Source organism: Triturus cristatus, chromosome 2_2, assembly GCF_964204655.1.
Source record: "Triturus cristatus chromosome 2_2, aTriCri1.1, whole genome shotgun sequence".
Classification (NCBI taxonomy): Eukaryota; Metazoa; Chordata; class Amphibia; order Caudata; family Salamandridae; genus Triturus; species Triturus cristatus.
The window spans coordinates 307,880,787-307,908,209 of NC_140582.1; the positions used below are offsets into that span (position 1 = coordinate 307,880,787).

Consider the following 27,423-nt stretch of genomic DNA (forward strand, 5'->3'; position numbering starts at 1 on the left):
AAAACGTGGGGAATTTGAAACAACTTGGAGTTGTTGGAACGCAATGAGTGAGCCTGAAAGGACAACTTAAATTGGCGCTTAAGATAAAGAGGTCCTTTTAGATTGAAAAATCTAAATGCAAAAATAAGTGCCTTGAACTGGAGACCCTTCGTTGATCGGTAGTCAATGAAGCTATTGCAAATTACTTGATATCAAACTCCAGGGAGGGATTTTAAGGCTCAAACAGGCGAGATATCTAGAGAAAGTCCGTTGGTTATCATTCCTGTGGGAACGGGGTACAATATTCAGTGCCCAAGTATAGTGTGAGCTCACATACAAGGAAACCATTAAGTAACCACAGCAAATGTGTTGGGTCAACCGATAGAGAGTGAGGGGCCAAGTTTCCATATGACCCCCGTTAAGTTGCCTAGGGACTTTGTTCAGGAGAGGCCTAGCGCCTTGGGTGGGCAGGAAACATTCACAGTTACCATCCCCAGATTGATTCCTGTCTTGGAATGTGGCCGGAATTAGGCCTACGATGGGTGACACTACGTGAAAGTGGTCCATAGATGGAGATAACATCTGTCTCTTTCAGGAGACCTGTAACACAACCCTGTCACTATAAATGGGTACTCCTCCTTCTGGATTGATGCCACCCTGTCACCCAGGGGAATATCATCAGGAAGTTTAGGTATATGGGTGAGGGTAAACTTCCAATGCGTAGTAAGGGAACTACCACTTAAGTCCCTGGATGTGCTGGTAGTTAGTGTGGACCTTCATGGTGGCATCTATTTACTGTTGTTTAATGTGTACAATTGGGTGGTTGACAGGAAGGAAGAAACAAAAACCATAAGTACACTGGAGGATTATTTTCCGGAGTATAAGGGTAAAGTGATGGTCATGGAAGCAAGTGATTTTAATTCAACCTTTGAGCCACTTGTGCCGTCTAATCTAAATCTGACAGTTGAACTGGTTACTAGATGGAAAATATCTCCCATAGATCCTCCTATAGTGAAATTGACCCCTAGTGCTGTACAGTTGTTGGCATGCTCCCTTAAATGTGACCTTAGGGCTGAAAATGGTAGCTCTAGGCCAGATGGTAAGGGCAGCCATAAGTAGAATCAACCTGGCCACTCTAGCTGGATCAACAATTTTTTAATACGCTTGACTGGATGCCACTCATTCATGATATGGTAGTAGTCGAAAGGATAGACAGGGATGGAGCAGAACATTTTAGATGATATGAACTTTACACGGATGCTAAAATATATCTTGACAATAATATAGAGAATGCTTAACAAAAACAAACAGGAAGAAAATATGCATTTCTTGAACATGTGAAAACAACCACGCAGCTTATTAGTCACCAGAAGGCTCCCATTTTCTTCGAGCTTACATGACTAGGCCTCATATTTTTTCCTTTTTCTCCTTTCTCTTTAATAAAAAAATACCTTTTAGAACTGTTGATTTATTTCAATATTTAGCTGTAATATGTCATTGTCAGAAAATGTGCTGTTTCAGGAAAATGTTTTCTTTCTTTCCTCACACCATATGATTTCATTGTATTAGATCAAGTCACCTGCTATGTGTTATAATAAATAAAATGTTTAGCAGAATTAAAGATTGTTGAAGAAAAATGTTTCTCATGATCTAACCAGGACATGCAAGAAATTAAAGTTTCATTTCATAGAGCAGCCAATTGTTACACATTGGGACACAGAACAGCTAACAGAGTAGATTTGCAAAGGCTCTCATGAGAACCTTTCTGGATGTATCTTTTTGTAATACGCTGTCACCACATTAAAAAAACATCACGTCGACATGGACGATCATTGTGGGTACCAAAATGAGAGGCGACAGACCATTAGAAGATCCTTCTTCATTGGCTGGAAATGACTTAAGCACCTGTTTTGCAACATATGTTTTGTGCTTTTTATATTGTATGTGTTCCTATTGACAGAGTTATGGCATTCAATACATTTTATGCACACCTACCCTGCCACACCCCTTAGTATTTTGTTGTGCTAGCCTGACTTACTATAAGCTACTGCTAACTGATTTATCTTGTTTTCTTTACCTTTCGTGAGGAGCCTTCCTTTCTTTATGCCAAATCATAGCTACTGCTGTGATTAATTTCCTTCATACTTGGATTGGCGGTTGCTACTGCAACTGTTGGGGAAGTCGGCTGAGTTTACAGAACTGCTCTTAATAAGGAGTTCACTCACTTGTGACTATTGACTTGATGCTCTGAATCATTGCTCTTTTCCACAAGGCACTCTTTATGGGTTTCACGTTAGGTTAGGTTAGGTCTTTTAGTTTAAGATAGGGACTATATCCTTTATTAAATAGGCTGTTATATTTCATGCTGTCTATAACCAAAATGTTCTTGATTTTTCTGTAACTGCATTTATCTGACTAATCTGAAAAAAAAGACAACATTTTTACTAATCTCTAAATGAGAAAAACAACTTTTTAAAACTTTACCAAACCTCTCATCATTGACTGAACTTTAAAACTTCTATACGTTGATGAGATTTGAAGTGTGCTCCATTCTAACACACTGGCAATGATCTGTCGAATGAGAGACAGAGTTGGCGCAGAGTTTGAGATTCCTTTCGTAAGTTAAAGGGCTAAACTAGTTATACATTTCTGCTCTATCAATAGCAATCATAATACCCTGAGTTTGTTGATGTTGGGCTCGTTAGCTCAAGCCCATGTACCAAAGGTCATGCACAAGTAGGGGAAGTTGGGCACTCCAATAATGGAAAAGCTATCAAGTGGGGATGGGTTGATTAACACCCAGATGCCTTGGAGAAAGTGTTAAACAAGGCCAAAGAACTGCTTGTGATATTGGATGGATTTTACATTTAAAATTTTAATGACATGAGAACCTGATTAAGATACTTTTTGAGAGAAAAACAATAAATGTGCACCAACTACACATTTAAGAAAACATGACAAGATAACAGAAGTGTAGTTACTGCATCCTAAAAGCATGCAAAACAGATGTAGTCTAGATGATATTATTCAGTCAAATAATGTAGACTGTGATTTAATAATTGGCAAAGTATATTTTCATTAACGTGTGTTAGAGAACGTGTAAATGGTGAACTCTCACGTTATGGAGTTTACCTCTAATTATTTTCAGAAAACATTTATATGTGTGAGCAATTAATGAGAATTAATCACATGTTATGATAAAACCTGATTTCGATAGTGAATTTTATTAAAATATATCTTTTGTGTGTGTAAACGTGCGCACCAAAAATAAAAAAAGAAAAGTAGGTGTAACACATTCCTAATTAATGATGCATTCTTGAAGCTTTCAGAGATTGTATCTCACATGTATACTAATGTTATTCGCCTGAAACAACATTCTAAATATATGATTACAATTTTTATACATGTTGGTACTTCCGAAAATGTAGAAGTGCATCATACTGACATGTTATTTGTAACCATACTAAATGACTTCACATGCATCAGGTTAATACTAGAATCATGACATCTTGAGATTTCCAATGAATGTATGCTTAATAATTTTATATATTTTACATTTTATTAGCCTAAATTAATGAAGGCCTAACTGCATTCGCAACGTCATTTTGACTTGCCTAATTTACTGCTCGTGAGAGAATTCCTCAGTATAACCAATAACGTGAAACAGTGTTTTCTTTCCTGTATCCTCATGTGTTGCACAACGAGATTTGCTACATTTCATGTTAAAAGTCCTGAACATATGCCTGGGAAACTGTCCTCTTGAACTAGCTTACGTGCTCTTGCTTAAGGAGCATTATTCAACGTTTCATATAGTGGATTACTTAAGGACTGCGTAATGGTTCCACCTATTTTCCCATATTTTGTGTATTCTTTATGTTGCCTCACACTCATCCTATATGAACTGACCAATGAACTGAGTGGCCTGACTGATGAGGTGACACCAGGTGGTGTCACCCCCCCAGAAACTTGTGGAATATAATATTGCTTGATTAAACTGAATGGGGATTATTGATTTCTGTTTATGGACTGGATGACATTTTAAGACAGAGACACTCAAATGAGTTCTCTGAAACTTTGCAAACTTTCCTGGCAGTCATAACTTTCCTTATACGGACTCATCTGGCTTCCTTTCCAACTGATGCATACGCTGTGTGAGCTTGGTGGTCTCATTCTTCTTGGGAGACTGCTTGAACTGGCATGTTCATGTCCCTTCCTGAACTAAACTCGTGAGCTTTTGGTAACTTGTTTGAATCTGATCTATGTGTCTATAATCTGATGGTAATTTACTGATGCATTTGCCTTTTCTCAGTCTTCGATTAACTAAACTAAATGTATAAATATGAACTCAGGGATCAGGGAGACCGCAACCGCATTGCCTTGATGTTAGGTGGTTTTCCAGAAAAGTGTCTGTACTTCTTTTCTACCCTTGGCATGACTACCTTTGCTGCAGCTGGTTACCTGAAGGTGTCCTGGCCTTGGTCCAAGATGCTGGATAGCAAGGGTAGGAATTTATTCCTCTTTTGGGCTGGTATGAGTACATATCAGGAAACATGACTTTCTCTGTTCCGCCTCAATTTGGACGCCATAAGTGCCTGCTGCCCTCCTTATTAGGGCATTGTAGACTGTAATATAATGGAGGATGAAGATCCAGGAGTCGACCCCCATTTCTGGCACATTGAAGTGCAGTTCTTGCCACCCTTCTGTAGCTTCTTTTCCCTGGCAGGGTTCCTGCTCAACTTGGCCTTCATCTGTCTCTTCTCATACTCAAAGAGTTCCTCCATGACCTCTTCCAGCAGTTCTGGTGTAGAAGGAGGTTTGGTTCCAACTGTACAGGGCCCTGTTCACTGACCTTCTCTTCCGATGGCTTCAGAGGAATTCTGTAGGATTCCAGGGAATCATTGAACTCCATCTTTCTCTCCATCAGGATCTCTATTTTGGTAATAAGTTGCAGCTTCTTCCTTTTTCAGTTGCGGGCCGTTTGGATGTCCATCTCAAGCATTCTTTTTGGCATAGAAACCTCCCTTTTGAAAGGCCCTTTCTTCTTGTCCCTATCAAGCACCTGATCACATTCCGGTTTCTGAGTAGTTCCAAAGACCTGCCCTCTACGATGTCACCATGCTTGGACACATGGTGCTTTTTCAGCTCTTGCCTACCTTTCATCACTGAGGTTTTTGATATTGAGGACGATCTCACATGTTTCAAGTCTGAAGATTTTTCTAATCGGAGGTGCATCGAGTCTGAAGTGTTACTTGCTCTTTCTTGTAATCCACATCCTTCTGTGTCCTTTTTGGTGATCTTTCCTTTTTTGCCTCAACAATTTCTTTGACATTGGAAGCTTCTCCTTGCATCACCTTGGTGTCCTCATGGGTTTCATCGTCACTCAACAAACTCAATTCCTTAGGTGACTCCTGCTGGGACTGTGCCATGATGTAGTGTGCCATTCTCTGCTTCTGTCTTGCATTAAGGGTCTCTGGCTGGAACTCGGCACACCCAGGGCACCCCTCTGACTTATGATCTTTCGGGAGGCGAAGGATGCACACTTAGTGTTTTCCTTCTGTTCAAATTTGTGGTGGCAGTTGGAAAACAATCTAAATGGAGTGTCCGCCATACCCCTTGACCATTCTCCAACACATGTGGTCAATGTCTTTCTATCTGAACATATCTTGATGTTATTTATTTTGTCTCAGTGCATTTGAGCTCCTCCTTTAATGTCCATTGGTAATCCGGTTAAAAAACCCTCTGCCCTTTGGTGACTTCTATGATTTTTTTATGAAAACTTCTGTCTATTCCCATTATCCAGCTCTGTAGCCCTTGGCAGTGCTTCCAGACTCAATAGCAGAGAAAAGAATCTGAAGATGACAACCATGCAAAGGGGTTTCCAGTGTGTACATTTTACATAATTTAAGCAAGGACATGGCACCAAATGGTCAATGACTCGACAATGGCCACACAAAAATTGAAAAACGAGTAAAAGAAGACCACTTGGTAGTTGAATAAAGCACAGCATGTGAATTCAGATAAGATTCACTCTGTAAAATGTGTGATGTACAAACCCATATTCTCAAGAAGTCAAGAATGATGTTTTTGGCTCAAATTCAAAGGTTCCTTTAGGAGACCAGCAGATGAGCTTATTAGAGCTCAGAACTGTTGCCTCTGTTCCTGTAAAGCTGTGGTGCAAAAATGATCTATCTATCTATTTATCTATTTATCTATCTATCTATCTATCTATCTATCTATCTATCTATCTATCTATCTATCTATCTATCTATCTATCTATCTATCTATCTATCTATCTATCTATCTATCTATCTATCTATCTATCTATCTATCTATCTATCTATCTATCTATCTATCTACCTACCTACCTACCTGTATGTCTTTCTTTCTCTGTTCCTCTATCTCCCTTGTCTACTTTTTGTTTCTCTACCATCCTCTTTCTCTCTAGTTCTCTTTCCTTCACCAGCCCTCTTTCGCTCTCTCTCTCACTTGGTTTTCTCTCACACACTCGCAATCTTTGTATTTCTTTACATGTCTCTCCCTCCGTGTTTCTTTATTTCGCCTTTCATTGCTTCATTGTCATTAGTTAGGCATTATAAAGTGGTTGCACTAGAGGGAAGGGATAGGTGATAGAGTTGACCAAAGATATTGTAATTTCTATTGATCTAGGTACCTTCATGGAGAGCTCTCCGAGCCAAAGCCTCAAACTCAGCGAAGTTGTGCAGCAGGTAGCAGTGCTCCTCCTTGGGGTGCGAGGCCATGTCATGCAGCTCACGGATGTTCCCCTGCCATATTCCGAAGGTGAAGATTTCGACCCCAAGCTCCCGCAGGGCCATTGCAACAGGCCGGGGGTCGCCCCCATTGGAATAGCCGTCGGTGATCAGGAAGATTACTTTTGTTGAGTTCCCACGGGAGTAGCGGAGTATTTGCTACAAATGAAAGTAGAAACAGTATATTTACAAATGGTTGAGAAAAAAAGTACCCTTATGACAATTACTATATTGATTTTTTAACTAAACGGTTACCAATGAAATTTTAAACTTGTTCACAATTAAAATAAAACACAAACAAATATTCATTAAGCAAATATAGAAATATATCTACCAAAATAAAAAATGTATCCCACTTAGAAATACTGACAATAATTAAAAGGAGGAAAATAAGAATGAGAGAAAAAAGGACAAGAGAGAAAAAAGGAAAAACGAAAGACAGATATGAAGGAAAATTATCAAATATAGTGTTACATTATACGAAGCAAAGATTTTCTTCCATATTAAATTGTACAAATGATCTTCATCACTTCTAAAAATGCATATTCCGTTACTAATGAGATAATAGTAGAATGAGAACCTACTAGGTCAAAGGTATCGCATTTTTTTGAGGATGTGAAATCGTATTTTTTAAATCAGTATATTTCTAACAAAACACGGCTTAGAAGTCAGTTCCTGATGGCCCTCCAATCAAATCGTGAACTCTTGTATAGATGTAATTGTCTGTCCCTAGTGAAATAAAATCCTAAAGCAGTTTATTGTAGGAGCTGTGATTTACTGTGCCTGGCATATTCACATAAAAAGTGCTACAATAAAAGTTCTTAATTACTTCAGTGTGCATTCATGCTAAGTAAAACATGTAAATAAAGCAAATGAACTCAGGAATGTAAGAACAGGATTACGATGCAGAACAATTGAAGCCAATAAATTAACAGTTATACTAGAAAACATAACATTGTAGGGGTTGAATTCTTGGATTTACGCCTCCATTTTCCTTAACATTAGCCCCTCGCATCTTGCAGGAAATTCCACTACATTTAAGGACACGACACATAATGTAGATTTCATAAGAAATAGGAAAATCAAGAAATGTTTGCTTTTCACTTATGTATTAAAGCCTCTCCTTTTCCAAATCTCATTTTTGGGCAGAATACCGACTGCACTTTTGCACAGATGTATGTGCTGAACAACAAGCAACCATTGCAAATAAGCACTTTTATTTGAGCCCTGGATTGCCGGTTGGGCGCACGGGCACTCATGGTTGGCGACCAGAACTTATGTGTTTTTTCTTTAAACATTCTAAGAGAGTGAAAAACCAACAACTTGGAAAGGAGGACGAAGAGAAAGATAAACAAGCATTTGCAATGCAATAGGTCTCGCATTTGCAGAGTTTAAGCTATTTACATTGTAAATTACAATGCCTTCTATTTATGTTTTAAAAACGAACACATAAATAAGCATCACTAAGTCAGTTCTTTGGTTGACTCGGGACCTGTTGTCTTAGCTCAGAGAATCGGTGCCACACAGATATTCGTATTTGTATCTCCTCTCTGGTGACTTCGAATGGGTCTACAGTATCCAGTGACGCCCTTGACTCTAGCCATGTTCACCACAGACAAGACTGCTTGTAGTCAGGATTGACTGGACTTTGTGCGCATTCAGTCCCAGTAATGGTGGGATTGCAGCGATCATCCAAGCCCATGCTGGGAGTGACGGGAGAATGTCTTGCGTTGTGAAGGAGCAGTCTTCTTCATTGCCATACTCGCGTCTCTCGTGGTGGCTAGCATTACTGCCAGGTGGGCTTGCTGGGCATTGAGAACGGGCGAGGCGTGTACAGAATAAGGGCAGTGATGCCTGGGACATTGCTTGCCGGCCCATTCGCACCCTGTTCTAAATTTCCCCTTTTTGTCTGCGTCGTTCGCTGTTCCTTTTCTGTGATCACCTTTGCTGCCAGCTGTTGGGTGCACCATTTCACAGACAGGACAGGGGTGCCCTGCTGGCACTAACACTGCTAGGATGCTCCAATAGTCGACCTGACCCTATCCCAGGCGCCGTGTTTGCGTTCCCGGTGCGGCCCAGCCGTCCACAGCGTGACGCACTGGGGAGGGACTCAAGTCTCGGGCGTGGACCACAGGTTCACCGTTAACAAGACAGGCTGATTAATACAGGCATTAGTTGCACATAGTGCTGCCTTTTCAAAACACGGAGTTGTAGTGCGTGTAAATAAGTATGTGCGTCTGACAAGCGACCTCCCCTTTAACTACTACGGAACAGGCAGGTTTTTATCAGACCACAAGAAGCTGAGGGTAGAAAAGGACACACGGCACCTCTTGCATTCCGAAGCACCTCGACGCTCGGAGGATACTGTTCTCCTGCAGAGATGAACCGGAGCCCAAGATTTGAATATGAAAGGTTTATATAATCTAGAACATGCAAGCTAGTTGGCACACACTATTTTGAGCTGGCCGCCACTTGGGTGTGTTTACAGGAGTACACGGAACACATTCTTTAGACGATGCGACACTGCGCAGGTGTAGGTTGTGCCCCTGTGACTTACGCTTAGGTTGTTTGACCGGTTCAGGTGTGTTTCTTTCTCTCGGTTTAATTTGAGATAAATATAGCTTCCACCATACACACATCTCATTGTTACCACAGTGGGGTGCTCTCGCAAAATGATTATTGTGCACATTTTATGGGCTTGAATAGGATGATAGCGCACTGCCGTACCAACTCGTAACAACCCTCTTCCTATTCACGTGTGTTACGGCAGTTTTATTTAAGGGCCTAATGTGCCTCAAACCCGGAATACTAGACCGTGTTACTATTTAACTATTCAATTAAATTTTATTTTATGATTTGGAGCTCCGATCGAAGTCCACATAAAAACAATATAAGAACTACAAAAGGCAATCAAAATTACCAATGTACAATATTTCGTGAAACTTAAACACTTTCCCTTTCATTAAGGAAGACAAGCGGCACTGAAAGCGATCGCTATTGTAAAAAAAAAAACATGCCTGCGAGGGGTGCACGCGCACGCCACAGCAAACATGTGTTTTCAATTATCGCGCCCGTGTCTGGGCACGATAATTGAAACCACCTGGCCTTTGGTGCGCGTAATAGACACCAATAGGTCATGGGCGGAGCAATGCACCCGCCTTTGGCCTATTGCATGCCGTCTTTCAGAAACACATGCATGCAAAGGCCAATCATGGAAGCCAAAAGGAAAAGCACACGCACGAGCATGTGCGATTCCAGGCTCCGTTTTGGAACCCCGGACAAAAGGACTCTCGCTGCGCGAGCAGTGCTGCCCACTGCATTGCTAGGAGCGAGACCTAAAAACCGCCACAAAAGGAGAAAGCAGGAACCTTCGGCAAGCCTGAGATAAAGGAACATTGGGTGTATAGTTGTCAATTAAAGAGGCATGAGTTAGATTCCAGACTTCGCAACCTTGGTATTTGATGCACTGGCATGTTATAGCCCAGGATGCCGGCTTTTGAGCAGAGCTTTGGGCACTGGCACTCATTCTTTTACAAATTAAGCACTCACTGTGCATTCAAAAACAGGGGTCAAATGTTAGGCTCTGTCTTCTGAGAGATCTTTGTGTTTACTTTTCTTTCTCTGACTTCAAAGTGAGAGGATTTATGTGGCAATCTTGATGGATATGAGGTGTAGAAGTGGATTTTTTTCCTAGCACTTAACAGCATTTAAATGAACTGTGCAAGCAATTCAGAATATATCAGAATTAGGAACGCACAAATGAAACACATTTTTTGTTAATTCTCAAGTGTGTTGAAAACAAATACTTTACTATGATCAAACCGACTCAATACACTAGGTGATGCCATTTCCACACGTTGTTTATGCTCTGTATACTTTTATTAGTTAAACACTGGGTATGTGCAAATGTAATAGTCATTTCAATTGAAAATGTGTTATTTGTAATGGAAGTGTGCTACCACACCATGTATACTCCACTCTACTCTACTCTACTCAAAACCCCTCCACACCACTGCACTCGACTCTGCACCACTCCATGACACTGCACTTTACGCCTCTGCACTCTACTCCAATCTGCACCACTCCACTCTATGCCACTGCACTCAATGTCAGTTCACTCTACGCCTCTCTACTCCACTCTGCACCATCCTGCTCTATGCCAATGCACTCTCTGCCACTCTTCTCTACACCACTGCACTCTACACCACTCCTATCTGGGGAACAACCTTTACATCGCGGTTAGTACACCACGATGCAGTTACATCGCAATCGTTACAACGACTGCATGTTACCACGCCATTCCATTACAACGCAAGTCTTTACATCGACTTGCGCTAGATGGCGTGCTAACATTACAAATAGTGTAGTTTACTATCCAAACACCTTCCCTACTGTTAAGTGGACTGGAGTTGGAATAGTAAATTACACTTTTCTAATGTTAGCACGCCATCTAGTGCAAGTCGATGTAAAGACTTGCGTTGTAAAGGCATGGCGTGGTAACATCGCAGTCGTTGTAACGACCGCAATGTAACGGTACGCGTTGTAAAAACTCGCGTTGTAACATCGTACATCCCTCCTATCTAGGTCACTCCAATCTACTCTGCATATGTCCAATCGACTGGCCTCAATTCTCTATGCCACTCTGCAACACTGCACTCTACACTGCTGCCCTCTATGCCAATGCACTCTATGCCTATACACTTTACTCTGGAACACTCAACTCTAAGCCTCTGCACTCTATGCCAGTCCACTGTATACCGTGCTTATCTACTCTGCACCACTGCACTCTATGCCACTGCACTTTACACCACTTAACTCTAAGCCATTACTCTCTACCCCACTCTACTCTACATCACTGCACTCCACCCGCCCGTCACCACTCCACGCTATGCCACTTCCCTCTACCCTGAAACAATCTACTCTACGCTACTGCACTCTATGCCATTCTACTCCACTCTATGTCACTCCACTCTATGTCACTCCACTCTATGCCACTGCACTCTACGCCGCTCTCCTCTAAACCACTGCACTCTACTGTACTTTGCTCTACGTCAAGAGTTATGTGGCAACAAATGACGGACGGAATGCTGAATAAATCAAACATTCCCCCCAGTAAAGAGATCTGGGTTAAATTCATCGTTATCTTGCTCACTACGCCTACCCAGTTTCGACCCAGACATATGCAAATCCATCTTGACCCTGCTCCTCATGGACCAGTCCAGCACTAAGAGTTAAGCAGCACAAGAGTTCTGGTGGCAGCATACCGGATAGTGATCAGTAGGAGTGAACATACCCTGAATCACTAGCGTGAGGCCTACAGACTCACTCACCTTTTTAAAGTTCCACTGCTCTGTGCTTAATTTACCCTTGGCCAACTTCAAACAGTTGTAGAGTGCTGCGCACCACAGGAGCAGTGACTCTGCTCTGGATGCATGTGTGCCTTAGATGCATACAGTACAGGTATGGTTAGTGCATGTACTGAGTGTATGTATGCCTGCGAGTAATACATTACATAAGAGATGTAGTGCTGTGCAGCGAATGCGTAGCAATAGCATGTGCCGGGTGTAGGTTTGCGGGAAAGAAGTACAATACATGAAGGGTATAATGTTGTGCATTGTTCACATGGTGAGTGTGTGTACTAGCAGTGTGTGTGTGTTTGCAAATGGCACACTACAGCCCAATACAGAAAGCATACATTACTGTGCAGTGTGCACAGAGTGATTGTGGGTACTGGATGTGTGTGCACCTGGGGTGGCACAATACATTGAGGTGAAAGTGTTGGACAATGCGTGTGCTGTGTATGTACACTGAGTAGTGTGCCTGCATGCCTGCAATAATATATTACATGAAGGACCCTGGGTTCCATTTTGGGAAGACATGAGGTATAGAGGAATCCTCCCAAACAAATCTGTTTTTTACTTCATTACTGTGAGCTGGATGTGAATGAGAGAGACCCACTTTACACTGGTGCTCTTTGATTTAATGATAGTTCACAAGGGAGAGGCCTTGACATATCTCGGGAAGGAGATGGGGCTGATAAGTGGATTATAAAGAGTGGGGCTGTTAGCCCAGCATTAACCCTTTGATTCACATAGCACTATAGCTAACATCTAGGTGTGAACTCTTGTCCCTCCAATGGCCTGTGCAGTGGGTCTATAAGCTTCTGAGACTCTCCTGTTGTGAAAGACAACCTTTTAAGAGGAAAGAACAGAAAGAAAAGTATACGCATCAAAAGAAGCAGAACCCCAACATAAAACTTTAAAAACTCAGTCCCTAAATTACATTAGAGTCTGGAAATGGACTATAATAAGGGAAAGTTGAGACCCAAATATTTGCCATCTACCAAACAGCCTGACTGGCTTTGCGAGTAAAGGAAGCTCTGCAAGACTTCTTCCTGTGTAAAGAAGAAAGAAGGCACTCCCTTCAACAATAACGACGAACCAATAAGCCGCCCCAAACATCAAATTTTCGAGAGTAGCAACAAGGTCAAAAATCAACCAGCACCACCTGATAATTATACGAGAATAGCTCCAGACCAATACAAAGAGCATCCTAAAGAACCCTTAGCAGAACTGCCCGCAAATGGAGATAATACGGCCCAAGCCACCAAACTGATAATGACCCAAATAGCAAAGGGCCGACCATCAGGTGCCCCGGGCCCTAACGGGATACCTCCAATACTGTTCAAAAGTGATCCGGTTTTCTGGAGCAAAGCACTGGAGCCCATCTTTCAATATGCAGTTATAAATTCCACAATTCCAGATTCATGGAGAGGCTCAATAATAAGCCCAATCTACAAACAAGGGGCTAGGGCTGAACCAAAAAATTATCGAATAATAATCCTGATTGATACAGAGGCCAAATATTTTGCAGGGCTCCTCCTAAAAGATATATCTACCTGGGCTGAAGAAAATAAGGCAATACCTATGACCCAAACTGGTTTCCGAAAAAGGCAAGGAACTATAACCAACATAATGGCACTGACCCTGTTCATGGACGCTGCCAAACAGGGAAAATACCCGCTTTTTCTATGTTTTATAGATTTTACAGCAGCCTTCGACCACGTTGATCGTACCAAGCTTTGGCAAAAACTCGACAACCAGGGTATTCCTCCCAATCTACTTTCCCAAATAAGGAATCTGCACACTAACACATGGGTTAAGATAAAACTTGCAAACGGTGGTAAAACATCAAGAAGAATTCCCACCTCAAAAGGACTAAAACAAGGATGCGTCTTAGCGCCCATGCTATTCAACTTGTTTCTTGCAGACCTACCAGAGATACTGAGCAATAGCGCAGGCCACGCACCCAAACTAGGAAACGTTCCTCTACCTTGCCTGTTATACGCGGACGACTTGGTTTTGATAAGCAGGACCCCTGTTGGCCTTCAACACCTACTGAATGCCACCTTAAAAGTCACAAAAGAAAACTCCCTAAAAATAAACTATAACAAAACAAAAACCATGGCGGTCAATTACCACAAGAGAAAAGACCTCAACTGGTTCCTAGAAGGTCATCACCTGGATCAAGGCACCAGCTATAAATACTTAGGGGTCATACTGGATCAAAATAACTCAGGAAAACCACAAATAGAAGCCGTGCGGAGAAAGGGGGTAACAACATATTTAACAATTAAACCCCTTAAAAAGCTCTTGCCGGATATGTCACTCGATCCCTTGCTTACGATTATGCAAGCAAAATTTCAGCCAACCATATTCTATGGGAGTGAAGCGCTGAAGGGAAAAGATGCCGCAACTCTTGATAACATAATATCTAAGGCATATCGCGCAATTTTCCACCTCCCTAGAACGGCCTCCCCTGCCCAAATTCGACTAGAATTCGGACTTCAAAAACAGTATTTAGAACGTATGGGAGCCTATGTGAAATGCTTGCATAAAATTAAACACGATGACAAGGGTACCCTGAATGAGCTACTCTGGACAGAATTTTCCTCTCCAAGAAAAACACCGGCAAACGAATACTTTCAAGAAGCGATCAAACAGCTGGGGTTATCAGAACTGTGGGAAATTCAGAATAACCATCAAGTTTTTAAAAAATCAGTCACAAAGGTAACCCAAACTCTATCTGCAATAGAGGATAAAAAAACCCTAGCTAACAGATCCCATGGCTGGATGGTCTTACACACCTACAATAAATTAACACCTCAACCCTACCTGAAAGTGGGCTTGAAAATTATTATAAAGGAAAAATTCCTCAGATTAAGACTGGGGGCAGGCCCCTTCAATCAATTCCTGCCTCCCTGGGAGAGAAAAGACGAAAACGAGCAATGCCGGCTATGCAGTAATGGTACAGAAGATGCAATCCATATTATATGTATTTGCAAGAAATTAAAAGACATCAGGTGTACCCTTTTAAAACCCGTCTTCATAAAATATGGTGTCAGATCATGCAGACAAGCATTAATGCTGTGTTTTAACCCAGATCGGGTACAGCTTAATTGTAGACTGATTAAATTCCTTGACATTACCGCAAAGAGACTAAAAAACCTGGATTGCCTCAACAATTGTATTGTCTGTGAGAAATAAGTTTTTGTATATAGTGATTTTATTATGGAACGAGCGGAATTTTATTGTTGTATATGCAACGGTTTTAATTAATCATGCATAATAAATAAATACCAAATACCACTCCCTAAGATACTTTGAGGTCCTAGAGGAGGAAGTAATGAAAAAATAAGTAAAAGTGTAAACCTCTATACTGACCTATTTCATTTTTCAAACGACCAAACAAGGTTCTAAATTGCCAAGACCCTCTGCATGTCATACATTTACCTACTAGCCACAATTATTTATTGAAAAGCAATTTATTATGCAATTTTATCTTTTTAAGAACATTTTTTTGTTTTAGATAGCTTTAAGCACATATCTATAAGATTTCACACAGTTATCTATTATTTTAACACATGTGGAAATTACAATTTTCACACTATTTCTTTTGTAGATGTTTCTAACACTTGATTAACATAGGACAGCCCATAAACGTGCAAACAAAATATATATAAAAATACTAACTGTCATCAATCATTCATTACTTCTGTCATACTCACACATACTTTCCTTCATACAACACCACTTCAAAGCATACTATATAAAAAGAGTAAGACCCTGAAACGGGTCTCAAGATGTTGACAGGCGGACTTATACAATCATTTTCAAAACCATCAATTACAGGAGATACAAATCTCCAGAGCCACTTTTCTGAAAACAATTCGCGGTCTACGCGCGTTTCAGTGGAAAGCCACCTTCTTCAGGACCAGATTTTTTGAGGATTCATTTAAAAGAGTCAAGGGATGTCTGTGGAAAAAGAATAGGGGCATTAACTAGCAGAGGGTCATGACAATATAATTTCAACTGGAGATACTTCCAACTATTTAGTTAATGCTTTAATTAATTTAACTCTTTGCTACTCATGGTGCTCAGCTGTCTGTGGATAGAGAGGGTTTGTATAGTGCATGTTAAGCTTAGTTTTCCATGCAAGGGATATAATCAAAAGATAAAGTGACCAAAGATCCCAACTTTTTGTTGAAAAGGGAGATCAAAGAAAGAAGAAATAAAAATAAAATTAAAACCGGTGAATTGAAACAGGGATTGAGCAGACACCGACCAACCGTGACAAGAAATTGCTAGCTAATGTGGATACCTCTAGATAGAGTGGTTTAGAGCTAATTGTATCTGTGGGAACAGCCACTTTGTTTTGTTGCCATGTGTTACATGTGAAAAAACAATTGTTTATGTATATTTATGTTACGTCTTGGCTTGACAATAGGTGACAATCCTGTATAGTGGTAATGCACTGAGGGTACACAAATTTGAATGTTCTGTGCTTACTTTAACAATACATTCATATAGCAATATGCTACAACTATGTTACCTGTTGCTCTAGTTATTATGCAATGCTGATTACGTTTGATGTGCTTGATTTGTATCTCATGCTGTGTAACATTTATTGCCTAACAATCCTTCTTTCAGGTCTCCTTCCCTGCTATACCCACCCTTTAACCCTTTCGACCCGTCTAGCCACTCTGTCCATCTAGGTTAATGTATTTTACCAGAGACACTGCTGCTGGAAAGTGGCATTTTGGTTGCTGCTATTTCTGAGGATCCCCAAACACTAATCATGTCAGAATAGGAAAAAGGAACAGGAAAGAAAACACTGTTCAAAGGTAGAACGCCTTTGGAGGAAACAACATGATAACTCGGCTTGAAAGTGATATAGAGGGGCCATGTGTATATACCACATCACCCTGAAACTAGCCTGTCACACTTTTTACACAAACACAGTTGCACAGTTGAGAAAGTAAACAACAATGCTAAAGAAGTTTTAAAAATTGTAACGGATTTCAAAAATCCCTAAGGATAGGCACCACCTTTGAAACTAATGCTTCCCTCTGCTCTCAATTGAGTTTGTTCTTCGAGGATAAAATCCCACAAATCCAAGATATCCTGGCCATGACCACCTGCATTGAGAAATCTCACCGGGAGAAGGTCTAGAGCGTGACTTTTCTCACTCACCAACATACCGTTGGCGAGAATGCAAGCGAGAAAAACCTTTGCTCCATGTCACTTTTTGGAGTTTTGTGGAACTCCACGCGGAGCGTGGGGTGGGCAAACCTCACGGAACTCCACAGGCAGAGTGGAATTCTTCACCCACCCCTAGCCACAACCCAAGACAGTAAAAGATGTACAATGATGCCTGTGATTCACAAATTTCTACCATTCCTTTATAATGCATTTCTCAGATACTATGTCTCTCATCACTAAATTATTAAGAACAAATCCTATCTTCACCTGGACATCAGTAGCAGATGTTGTCTTTGAGAATTTGAAGAGATCTTTTATTTCTGCACCTGTGTTGGCACACCCTGACATGGGAAATCTATTTGTAGTTGAAGCAGATTCTTCAAATGATGCCATAGTGGCAATTTTGTCTCAAAAGAGTCATGGAAACAGTTCCGCTCCACCCTACAGCATACTTATCTAAGCAATGTAACTCTGCCGAATTTAATTACACCATTTCAAACAAATAATTATTAGGCCATCTGCACCACCTTTCAGGAATGGATGCACTATCTACTAAGAGCTAAATTTCCAGTAGCAGTATATATCAATCATGTGAAACTACAGTTTCTTAAATCAGCAAAGGCATTATCCCCTAGACAGTTGCACTGGTCTTTATTTTTCTCCGAATTTGAATTTGTAGTGGTATATCAGCCTGGATCAGCCAACAGGAAAACAGACTCCTTACCTAGATGTTCCAAAAGGGCAGAAATCACAAAATGTGATAGGTGCCACAACAATTTAAACTTTCCTTCATGAGGTAGAAAAGGCAATTTCCTTCCTTGACTTGGCTAAGTAGGTGCTCCCAGATCCTTGCAGAAAGATCAATGAACGACTACCCTTCCAAGGGGCCCAAATATATATTCCAACCCCTTCTTTGAGAACCCGGGCAATTAAATGGTGTCATGACTCCCCTATGGTAGACCATTCAGGTAGAGTCAAGTCCCAAGAAATAGTCAAATAACATTTTTGGTGGCCTGAACTCTTACTTGATGTTACTCAGTATGTGGACAAATGTGATACAGTTGCACAAGCCAAGGTAGATAGCTCCCGACTGAAGGGGCTACTTCTCCCATTAGGTACACCCAAAAGAATGTAGGAAGATATTTGATCGTCTTCATTGTGGGGTTGCCTGCTCATAACAGATATGATACCATAATGGTAGTAGTTGATGTCTTATCAACGATGGCTCATTTTGTTGCTTGCCCATGAATTTCTTCAGATTCTTGAGTCATTCAGTTACAGGGTGTTCGGTTGCATGATCTTCCTCAGACAATTACATACAATCGAGGAACTCAGTTTACGTCCCATTTTTGGAAGGCATGCAACCACCTCGATATTCAGACGTGTTTATGCACTAGTTTCCTTCCTCAAAGTAATGGACAAATTGAGCGTGTTAACCAACACATAAAGCAATATTTCAGTTGTTTTATCAAGAACACCCCTAGGTCGTGGAAAGACATGCTTTGTCTTGCAGAATTTGCATACAATACTGTCTGATTCACGGACCTGTTTTCCCCCTTTTATGCTCACTACGGTTACCAGCCTCATTACTTACCTTTGATTTTGCTACCTAAAGGAGACATTGTCCCATATGTCACCAAGCAAATCCTGGGGTTAAATCAGATTGCTAAACTAACCCTAAAACATGTCCTTCATGCCAAGGCTCAGTACAAAACGTTCGCTGATCGAAAAAGGAAACCAGGACTCGCCAACAAACAGGGTGATCAGGTTTGGTTATCAACATGAAATCTGAAGTTTAAGGTACAACATAGGTTCTAACCTAAATTCATAGGGCACTTCAAGATCACTCAACAAATCAATCCCGTTAGCTTTCAGCGACAGCTCCTGTCCTCGATGAAGGTTCTTCCTGTCTTTAATACCTCCTTACTTAAACCTGCATCTGACATAGCGAGCCTGCGTCCTCCTTCTGGATTCATTAATGGAGTTCCTGAATATTGGGTAAAGGCAATAAAAGACTTTGCAAAAAAGGAAGGAACATATATGTTAGTTCGTCTCCCGGGCGTGTTATGGACCAGAGAAAGACTCATGGGAACCAGCCCATACAATCCGGGCACCCTGATTAACTCAGCATGTTATGGCCTTGCAACAATGCCCACTCACACGGTATGGGCTTAGATGGGGGAGCACTGTTATGAGTTGCTGTGTTAACGCCTATACCATGTTCAATATGACTACTGAGGTGGAACAGAGGGATCAGTCATATAACCCCCTATGTGGTAAATAACATTTGGCTGTGGTTCAAAAATGGTGGCAGTGCTAGGAGAGAATATCATAGGGTGCACTTCTCTCCAAGATGGCCGCCGTGTATTCCCTGGATTGCAAGGCAATTGTAGTAAGGGAAGAATTGAACCTGTAGCACATTGGCCAACAAAAGTATAAGGGACTAAAGAATCTTAGGACCGGTGCCTGCTATTCATGATTTTCATTCCTGCGGCATGTGAAAAGTCTGAGTCCAGGCAGACCGCAAGCCTGTGAGAGAGTGTGAAGGAATTGGCACTTTCCTTCTGATTGCCGGTGCGGTATTTGGGGCCTTTTGATTTGTGTGCATGCAGGCATTTCTCATATGCACTTGCAGTCTGCTGGCGAAAGCACCCCAGGAGAGTTCCAGGGTTTGCAGAGGCATCGCATATCTGCTTCAGAGCGCTTCCGCAAGAGATTCCCGTGCTGCGGTAAATACATGGGTGGTATCTGAACACGTTTGTGACTTTTTTTATAATGGTTGCTTGGACATTAAATACTTCCTGACAGTATTTCTGTGTTCAAAGGAGGGGTTACAACAATCTGGTATTCTGCTTTTGACTTTATTTTGGAATTCTGAATTACTGGGGGGGGGGGGGGCGGTTAGGCATAATCTAAATGTCAGCTAACTTGTAGAGGGTGTTCATTTCCTTTACGCTCCTACGTCAGTGGCTATTGCGCTGTGTTGGTAATAGCTACTTTCTTTTCTTTCTATGCATGACGTGAGGAAACAATTGTTAGTGTATATTTATGTTAAGCTTTGGCCTCACAAAAGGTGACAATCCTGTATAGTGGCAATGCACTGAGGGTACAACAATTTGAATGTTCTGAGCTTACTTGAACAATTCATTCATATAGCAATTTGCTACCACTATTTTATCTGATGCTGGAGTTATGATGTAATGCTGACTATGTTTGATGTGCTTGATTTGCATCTCATTTTGTGTACCTTTTATTGCCTAACAACCCTCCTTTCAGGTCTCCTTCCCTGCGGTACCCACCCTTTAACCCTTCCCCCATCTAGCCACTCTGTCCATTCTGGGTTAATGTGTTTTTGCCTGAGACAGCGCTGCTGGAAAGTGGGATTTTCAGTGGTGCTGTTCTTGAGGATCCCTAAACACCAATCATATAAGAAACACTATGTTGTCTGGGAGGATCGTTTACTTTACAGTGAACTGGAAAATCCTGAGCTAGGAACTAGCAAGAGACTAGTGGCTACATTAGTGCAAAGGAACCTCCTGTTGTCACTGGCCCATGAAGAGCCTTCAGCAGGACACTTAGGGATTAGAAAAACCCAGGATAGGTTGGGCCATTTGATCTACTAGCCAGGGATGGAGATACAGAGAGATTCTGTAGAACCTGGCCCTCTTGCCAGATATGTGGCAAGACAGGAGGAAGGACTAAGGGACCGTTAGTGCCTCTACCATGTGTAGGTGTTTCATGTGAGTGGGTGGGAATAGACACAGTTGGTCCATTTGAACCCCCCACTCACAGTCAGGCAACAAGTGTATCTTGGTTGTGGTGGGATACTCTACCAGGGGCCCAGAAGCTGTACCCAATTTGTAGTTGATGCATTTTGGCTAATCAATTCATGGACTCTTCTGGCATGTACAAGGAAATGTGAACCCACTTGATACGCCTCCGGATATTAAAGAGTGTCCCTCTCGTATGTGGGCATTCTCATTCTCTATCATAGGCTCTCCACAATGTGATGTAAGTTGAAGGAGAATATTTCTCATTAATATAGCATGTCAGTTTTGCAAGAAGTCCGGGCTGGAGCACGGACAGTCCTGTGCCTCACGTCTCTTTGAGTCTCTGACAAAATGCGCCGACTACATATTGGGAGGTGTCCACATTGATAATTGAAAAGGAGGATTGAAGAATGGACTGCCGGCCTAATGCCACTGGGTGTTCAGTATGTGAATATTAGGTGACGGCTATAAGGAACTGAAAGAAGACTACCTCGTGACGGTCCCGGCTAGGAAATACAAATTGGGTCATCTATTTATTGATACATATATGAGGATAATGTAACTGATTGTAAGGATATTGCAATTTGATTTGAAATAAACATACACAAATTTGTTATTTGATTTGAAATAAGCGTTCACAAATAAATCATTGATTTATAGCTACACTGAAGGAGGTGTCTGGATGAAAAGCATATTTTATAAAAGTACTACCAAATGACAGTAATGTCCAATAATTATTTATGTATAATTGTCGTCTAAAATGTTTGAATTTACCCCACTAGAGTTACTGTTGTTGTCTTTCTACATAACTGCCCAAAACTCTAGAAGGATATTTGGGCTACCCCCTTGAGATAAACCAGGAAGATATTATGAACAGCAGAGTGTCAGAAGGCATTTGAGGAAGTGAAGAAGGCACTATGCGTTGCACCATTACTAAAAGTACTTGACTACAGTCAGCCCTTCATTGTACAGATAGATGTCTCTGACAAAGGATTTGGAGTGGTGTTAGACCAACTGGATGACAAAGGTAGAGAGAATCCAGTAGCCTTTGTTAGCAGGAGACTACTGCCCAGAGAGCAGAATTGGATGGCTAGTGAGAAGGAGAGCTTTGTCATAGTGAGGGCCTTGTGTAAGTTTCACACCTGCTGGGTGCTGCTGTATGTCCTACGAGTGGCCCCACCTCCGAACAAAACCAGAACTTGCAATTGACTGTGGCTGAGGTGCTGACTGCTTCTGTGCTGCAAAAGTGAGAAAGATCAGAATCAGGCTTGTTGGGTCACTGCTGAAGGTACTTTGGTGCCATAGACACTTTTGACTAATTCCTAAGAGTCATAGGGAAACTCTTGAGTAAGGCCTAATAGTGAGCATTCCCTGGATGTGGCCACCAGTGAACGGGGAATAACCCGATCACATTGCGAGGATGATGGTGGGACAGGGATATGCCACAGAAACACTAGAGCTCCAACCTCAAGGGAATTGTGTTGTTGCTTATGAATGTCATAATTGTTATGAATGGGTAGAGTTACAAATAACATATTTGTTTTTTCTACAAAAATAAATATTTGACTGGATATTTATTCATTGACTTTGCTGAGTACACTTTGAGTTAGGAGTTGTGTTCACTAACCTGTATCTACACTGCCCCCACACTGAGGGAGTTTTTGACTACTCATCCACAGCTACCAATGATAGTGAAGTGCATATGGGGGAACTTAACCCAGTTGCCCAGCATCTATTATAGACTGGGCCCCAAGACATCAGGAGTAAAAGACCTCAACAAAAATGGTTGGGCCCCCTAGCCCCTGCGTTCCCTATGGCCCTCAGAACAGGGTTCTGACAATTAGTGGTAGCAGTGGGATGCTTAACATGTGGGAGCCAAGATACAAAGGTGGCATTGGCCATTTCCAGTCTGTGCCAGGACTGCACTAAGTCCAGCTTTTTTCCTTCAAAGCACAAAGGCAACACGCATAGTCAATGGAGAACACAGGGTTGAACTGACCTCATCACCATGTCCATAGTTCAGATAAAGAATTCATGTAGAGACAGAGGGTGGGGGATTCCTAATTTCATTAGAAACTAGTTTGAGAGACTAGGTGAAAAGGATGAGGATGTTGTTGACTCTGGGGAGACACACATTATAGGAACCCAGGAAGAGAGTGCTGTGAATTCAGTCTCTGGGACGCCCTTAGCTTAGATATATTAGACTAGTCAATTTGTTGCGGAACCTAGAACTAATTTCAATACAATTTCTGTGAGTGGATTGTTATTGAAATGTTTCAGTAGAAAACGATGGTGAACAGTCTACCACTCTATTATGACGTGTTAATCCAATACGGCGGATTTTTCAAAATGGTTGCCCATTATTTGAGATATAGGGTATAACTGTTTATATGCCCATGTGTGGTATCATTTTATATGTTTTTAGGGACGGGAAAGTCAGAAATAACATCAAAAATTGTTTATGATGACCATAATATCAAATAATCACAGAATATGTCAGATAGACAAAGTTTGTATAATTTTTTCGTTGACTTATATGACAAAGTGTGAAGGAACGTAAATATTACAATTAACTTTTGAAATAAAAAGTTTGCTATTGTTTGTGTTTTGTTTTGTAACTTTGTTGTTATTGTTTGTTTTTTTGTTAATCAAAAATGTTTCATTTATGTGTTACAGGTTCTTGCGAGTTGCTGTGAGATACAGTGAAAATGGACGTAGAAAAGTGTTTCATTTGTGATGTGGTGTTTCAAGAAGATGACGATGTATCTGTACTCACTGAAAGAGGAGTGACTGGAATTCAAAAAACATGCAAGGAGAGAAAAATATCTAAGTTTCACGTTTGTGTTGGGCAGAAAGTTCACAAGAAATGAAGAGCGCATTTTGTTAACTTGAAAACTCCGTTCCAGGAGAAAGAATCAGATCCCACAACTTCTCGTGTTCTACGGTCGTGTCAAACCCCGTTTGATTTTAGAAAAAAAAAAAATTCTGTGGTACTGAGTTAAGTGTATACTTCAGGGAGAGGAAAAAAATGCGTGGTTTAATGCACGAACAGTTGAATTTAAATCATCAGTTTTACAAAAATGCAACAAACGCAATGATGAATGGGCAGACAAAGTTAAGAGACGTATCCAAAATGTGTCTGATTTACATGCTGTAGATGCATGCTACCACAAACAGTGTTACGTCACTTTTTATACTGGAAAATTCATTCCCGGGCAGTTCACTGATAACCCTCCAATATCTTCAGGTCGACCAGAGGACTCAGTTCGCCTGGAAACTTTTCTTCAAGTAGTTAAATACATGGAGGCAAATGATGAAGAACAAATTACTGTTAAAGAACTTGTTAATAAAATGCGAGAATTACTGCCAGAAGATAGCGAACCATACAGTTCGTAGTATATGAAACAAAAACTCAAAGAGCATTTTGAAGATGAAATATTCATAGGAACAGTTGCAAGGACTGCTTATGTTGTTACTTTTAAAAGTACAGCTGCTCATGTATTGCAAGAGTACCACAGTCATAGCCATGAAGATGTTGAAGAGGATCGAAACAATCTCCTTATGGCAGCTACTGAAATAATAAGAAATGATATTAAAGACATCCCTGTAGAAACAGAAACATATCCACCCATTGAAAACATGAGTAGTGTTGACTATAATGTGAGCTATATTCCTGATTCATTAAGGCTCTTATTATCAGTTTGTGTTACTGATAAAACCAACAGAGAGAGAAAAGTAGCTTCTATAGGACAGGCAATTATGCAAGCTGTGCGCCCACGAGTCTTAGTTTCACCATTGCAGTTAGGGCTGGCAGTTCAATTTCATGACAACACAAGCTTGAGATTTGTAGTTGAAGCAGTAAATCATATGGGATTCGGGGTGGCCTTTCCACTGATTTGGTAATTGAACAAGTTCTAATGAAGAATATAAAAGGATTCGGTGGAATGACCCATGGAAAAGGTATGACAGAACAGCAGCAGCTTGTCTGGGTTATGTCACGCCCTATTTGCGCCCATTTGAATGAATGCATGCAGGACTTTGCTGCAGTGAAGCATGCAGCAAGTGAGCAACATGTTACTATGACCAGTTCAAGAATTGAATGCGATAAAGGAGATACACAGAAAGTACTGGTATATGTAGAACAGCTCAATGTTTTTGAGCGAGACAGCAACCTGCGTAATATTGTCACGGGTGTTACTTATGGCAGTGATGTTAATCCTGAACTTGCAGAAGAAATTGGAAATAGAATCTTAATGAGATGACGGACAAAAGAGTCTCTGAGTTCTCTTTCAGAAAAAGCAACCAGGTGAAGGTAATGAAATCAGTTAAATCTGTTAAATTGACAGAAGAAACCTTTGTTATGGATCCTGAACTATTGTTTCAGCGCTTGTTGCTTTGGGCTCAGACTAGTGGCGTGGATTTGCAGAAGGTGTTTCGTTATGAGCTTTGCTCATACCCAGCTAGTTTATGCAATAAGCATGGACTTATGAGGGAATCTGGGAAGTCGCAGCTTGCCAATTATATTAAAGAGCAAGTACCAGCCGTTGCTAACATGCCCGAAAATATGCAGTTCGTGATTGATGGTGGGTGGTTACTACATCGCCTTCCTTGGAGTCCGAATCAGACATTCCATGAGCTGCTTTGTGCCTATGAGAGATATGTGCTAACAAAGTATGGCCATGCAATTATAGTATTCGACGGATTGTGGTAAATATTTCGTTACCGGTACTATTTTTTATGCGGTAAAGTCTATCATGAATAACTCAGTAAATATAAGAGGCAGAATCCGTGGTATTAGAGGTTTAAAATGCTTTATTCCTATACAAAGGAAGACAATTCGAATTGTGGGCCTTCTGTTCCATCACCACGAAAGTTCAGGAAGGAAGGGAGCATATATTATTAACAGATAGGCAGTTTTATAGAAAATACATTACAGTGAAACAGATGCAAGAGGCGTAACAGCTGATAACAGGTGCATACGTAGCTAATAGAGGGCGTAATTCAAGAAACGTCATAAAACATGATGTCACAAGTGGGTGGATCCATAAAAGAATCCTGCAATGTCAGCAGAAATGTTTGGCAAAGATGCGCACGCAGCCGCACGACGTGTGATTGACGTGCAACTAGAGGGTGAAGGGGACTTGACATTTAGCTCTACATGTGGAGACAGAAGTCTGGGGTTATGTCAACCTAATCCCGAATCATATCTAATATCCTATGTTTAAAGAACTGTGTTATCCAAAAGGAAAGGTCTCTTAGGATAGAATCTTATTCTATACTGACTATACTGACTGTTAGTGCGTGTACAAGCGTCTAAGTGTCTACACTAGATGCATGGGGGTAGGAATATTCCATGGTAACGGGGCTATGAATTACTTGCATGAGGACAGCGAGGCCTGGCCCCTTTGCATGGTAGCTGGAGGAATGTTTACCTAAACTACTAGACAGGAATGCATCGGATGAGGAGCGAAGGAGATAATCTCGAAGGTGAAATACAGTTTTTGGCAGGCGACAGGCTGGATCAGGCTCCGTTAGCCGCGCAAGGAGTAAGACAAAGTTCATGGTCACAGATGCAGGCTCAGACTGGAGCTTTCAGAGGCAGAAGGCAGGAAAAGGCTTGATGACAGAATTCGGGCCTACTCGCCTGAATCTGTAAAATGTGGAAAGTGAACCATATAAAGTCGGTGGCCTTTCATACTTAGGAATGGAATATCTGACCCATTCATGGCGGATCTGAAAGAGGACATGTTGACGGTGGACACACATATATTTGCGTCTTCAAAAGTGGAATAGGAGGAAACATACATGTATTTATAGCATGCACATGGAGCCGTTGGAGTCTACGATAGGGGACATAACTGATCACAAAATTCATATTTCCTCATTCCCTCCTTGTCCCCTTCGGACCCTTAGGAGATATCGATCTTCATCAATCCATCGATCTGTTCATATAGCATCATTTGTTCTTCTTTCTTCTTCCGGGATCTCGAACGAAAACTTGGATGTGGGATACACGAGGTGGCACACAGACCACAAATCGCTGGCCCACATTGTAGACATAAGCAGCAACTGAATAGTATGAGAAAGCCAATACCTAGGAAGGATAGGATTCTCCATCCCCAGGCTGACAACACGCCCCAGAACCAACCGGACCAAGTCCAGGTGCCTGGACTCTGGTGTATCTGGCTTACAATCTTATGAAGGCGGGTTATGGCTTTATATACTGACGGTGAATTTTCTGGGATGAAAATGCAACAACTTGATCCGATGACCCTACAAGCTCCGCCCCTATCGGCCAGGATGACGTCAAGGACAAGACGGTTTTGAAGCACAACAATCCGCATAGCAGACTGCTCTTCTGTTAAA

At 41.3% G+C, this 27,423-nt stretch overlaps 1 protein-coding gene across 5 annotated transcripts in view; it reads right to left on the reverse strand.

Moving 5' to 3' along the window:
- SVEP1 (sushi, von Willebrand factor type A, EGF and pentraxin domain containing 1) overlaps positions 1-27,423 on the reverse strand; it is a 1,063,460-nt gene that overhangs the window by 855,353 nt on the left and 180,684 nt on the right. For all 5 annotated transcript variants that reach the window (XM_085641350.1, XM_085641349.1, XM_085641348.1 and 2 more), the window contains exon 2: positions 6,650-6,905. In XM_085641350.1, the coding sequence (XP_085497476.1) occupies positions 6,650-6,905 (256 nt within the window). The remainder of the gene's footprint in view (positions 1-6,649; positions 6,906-27,423) is intronic.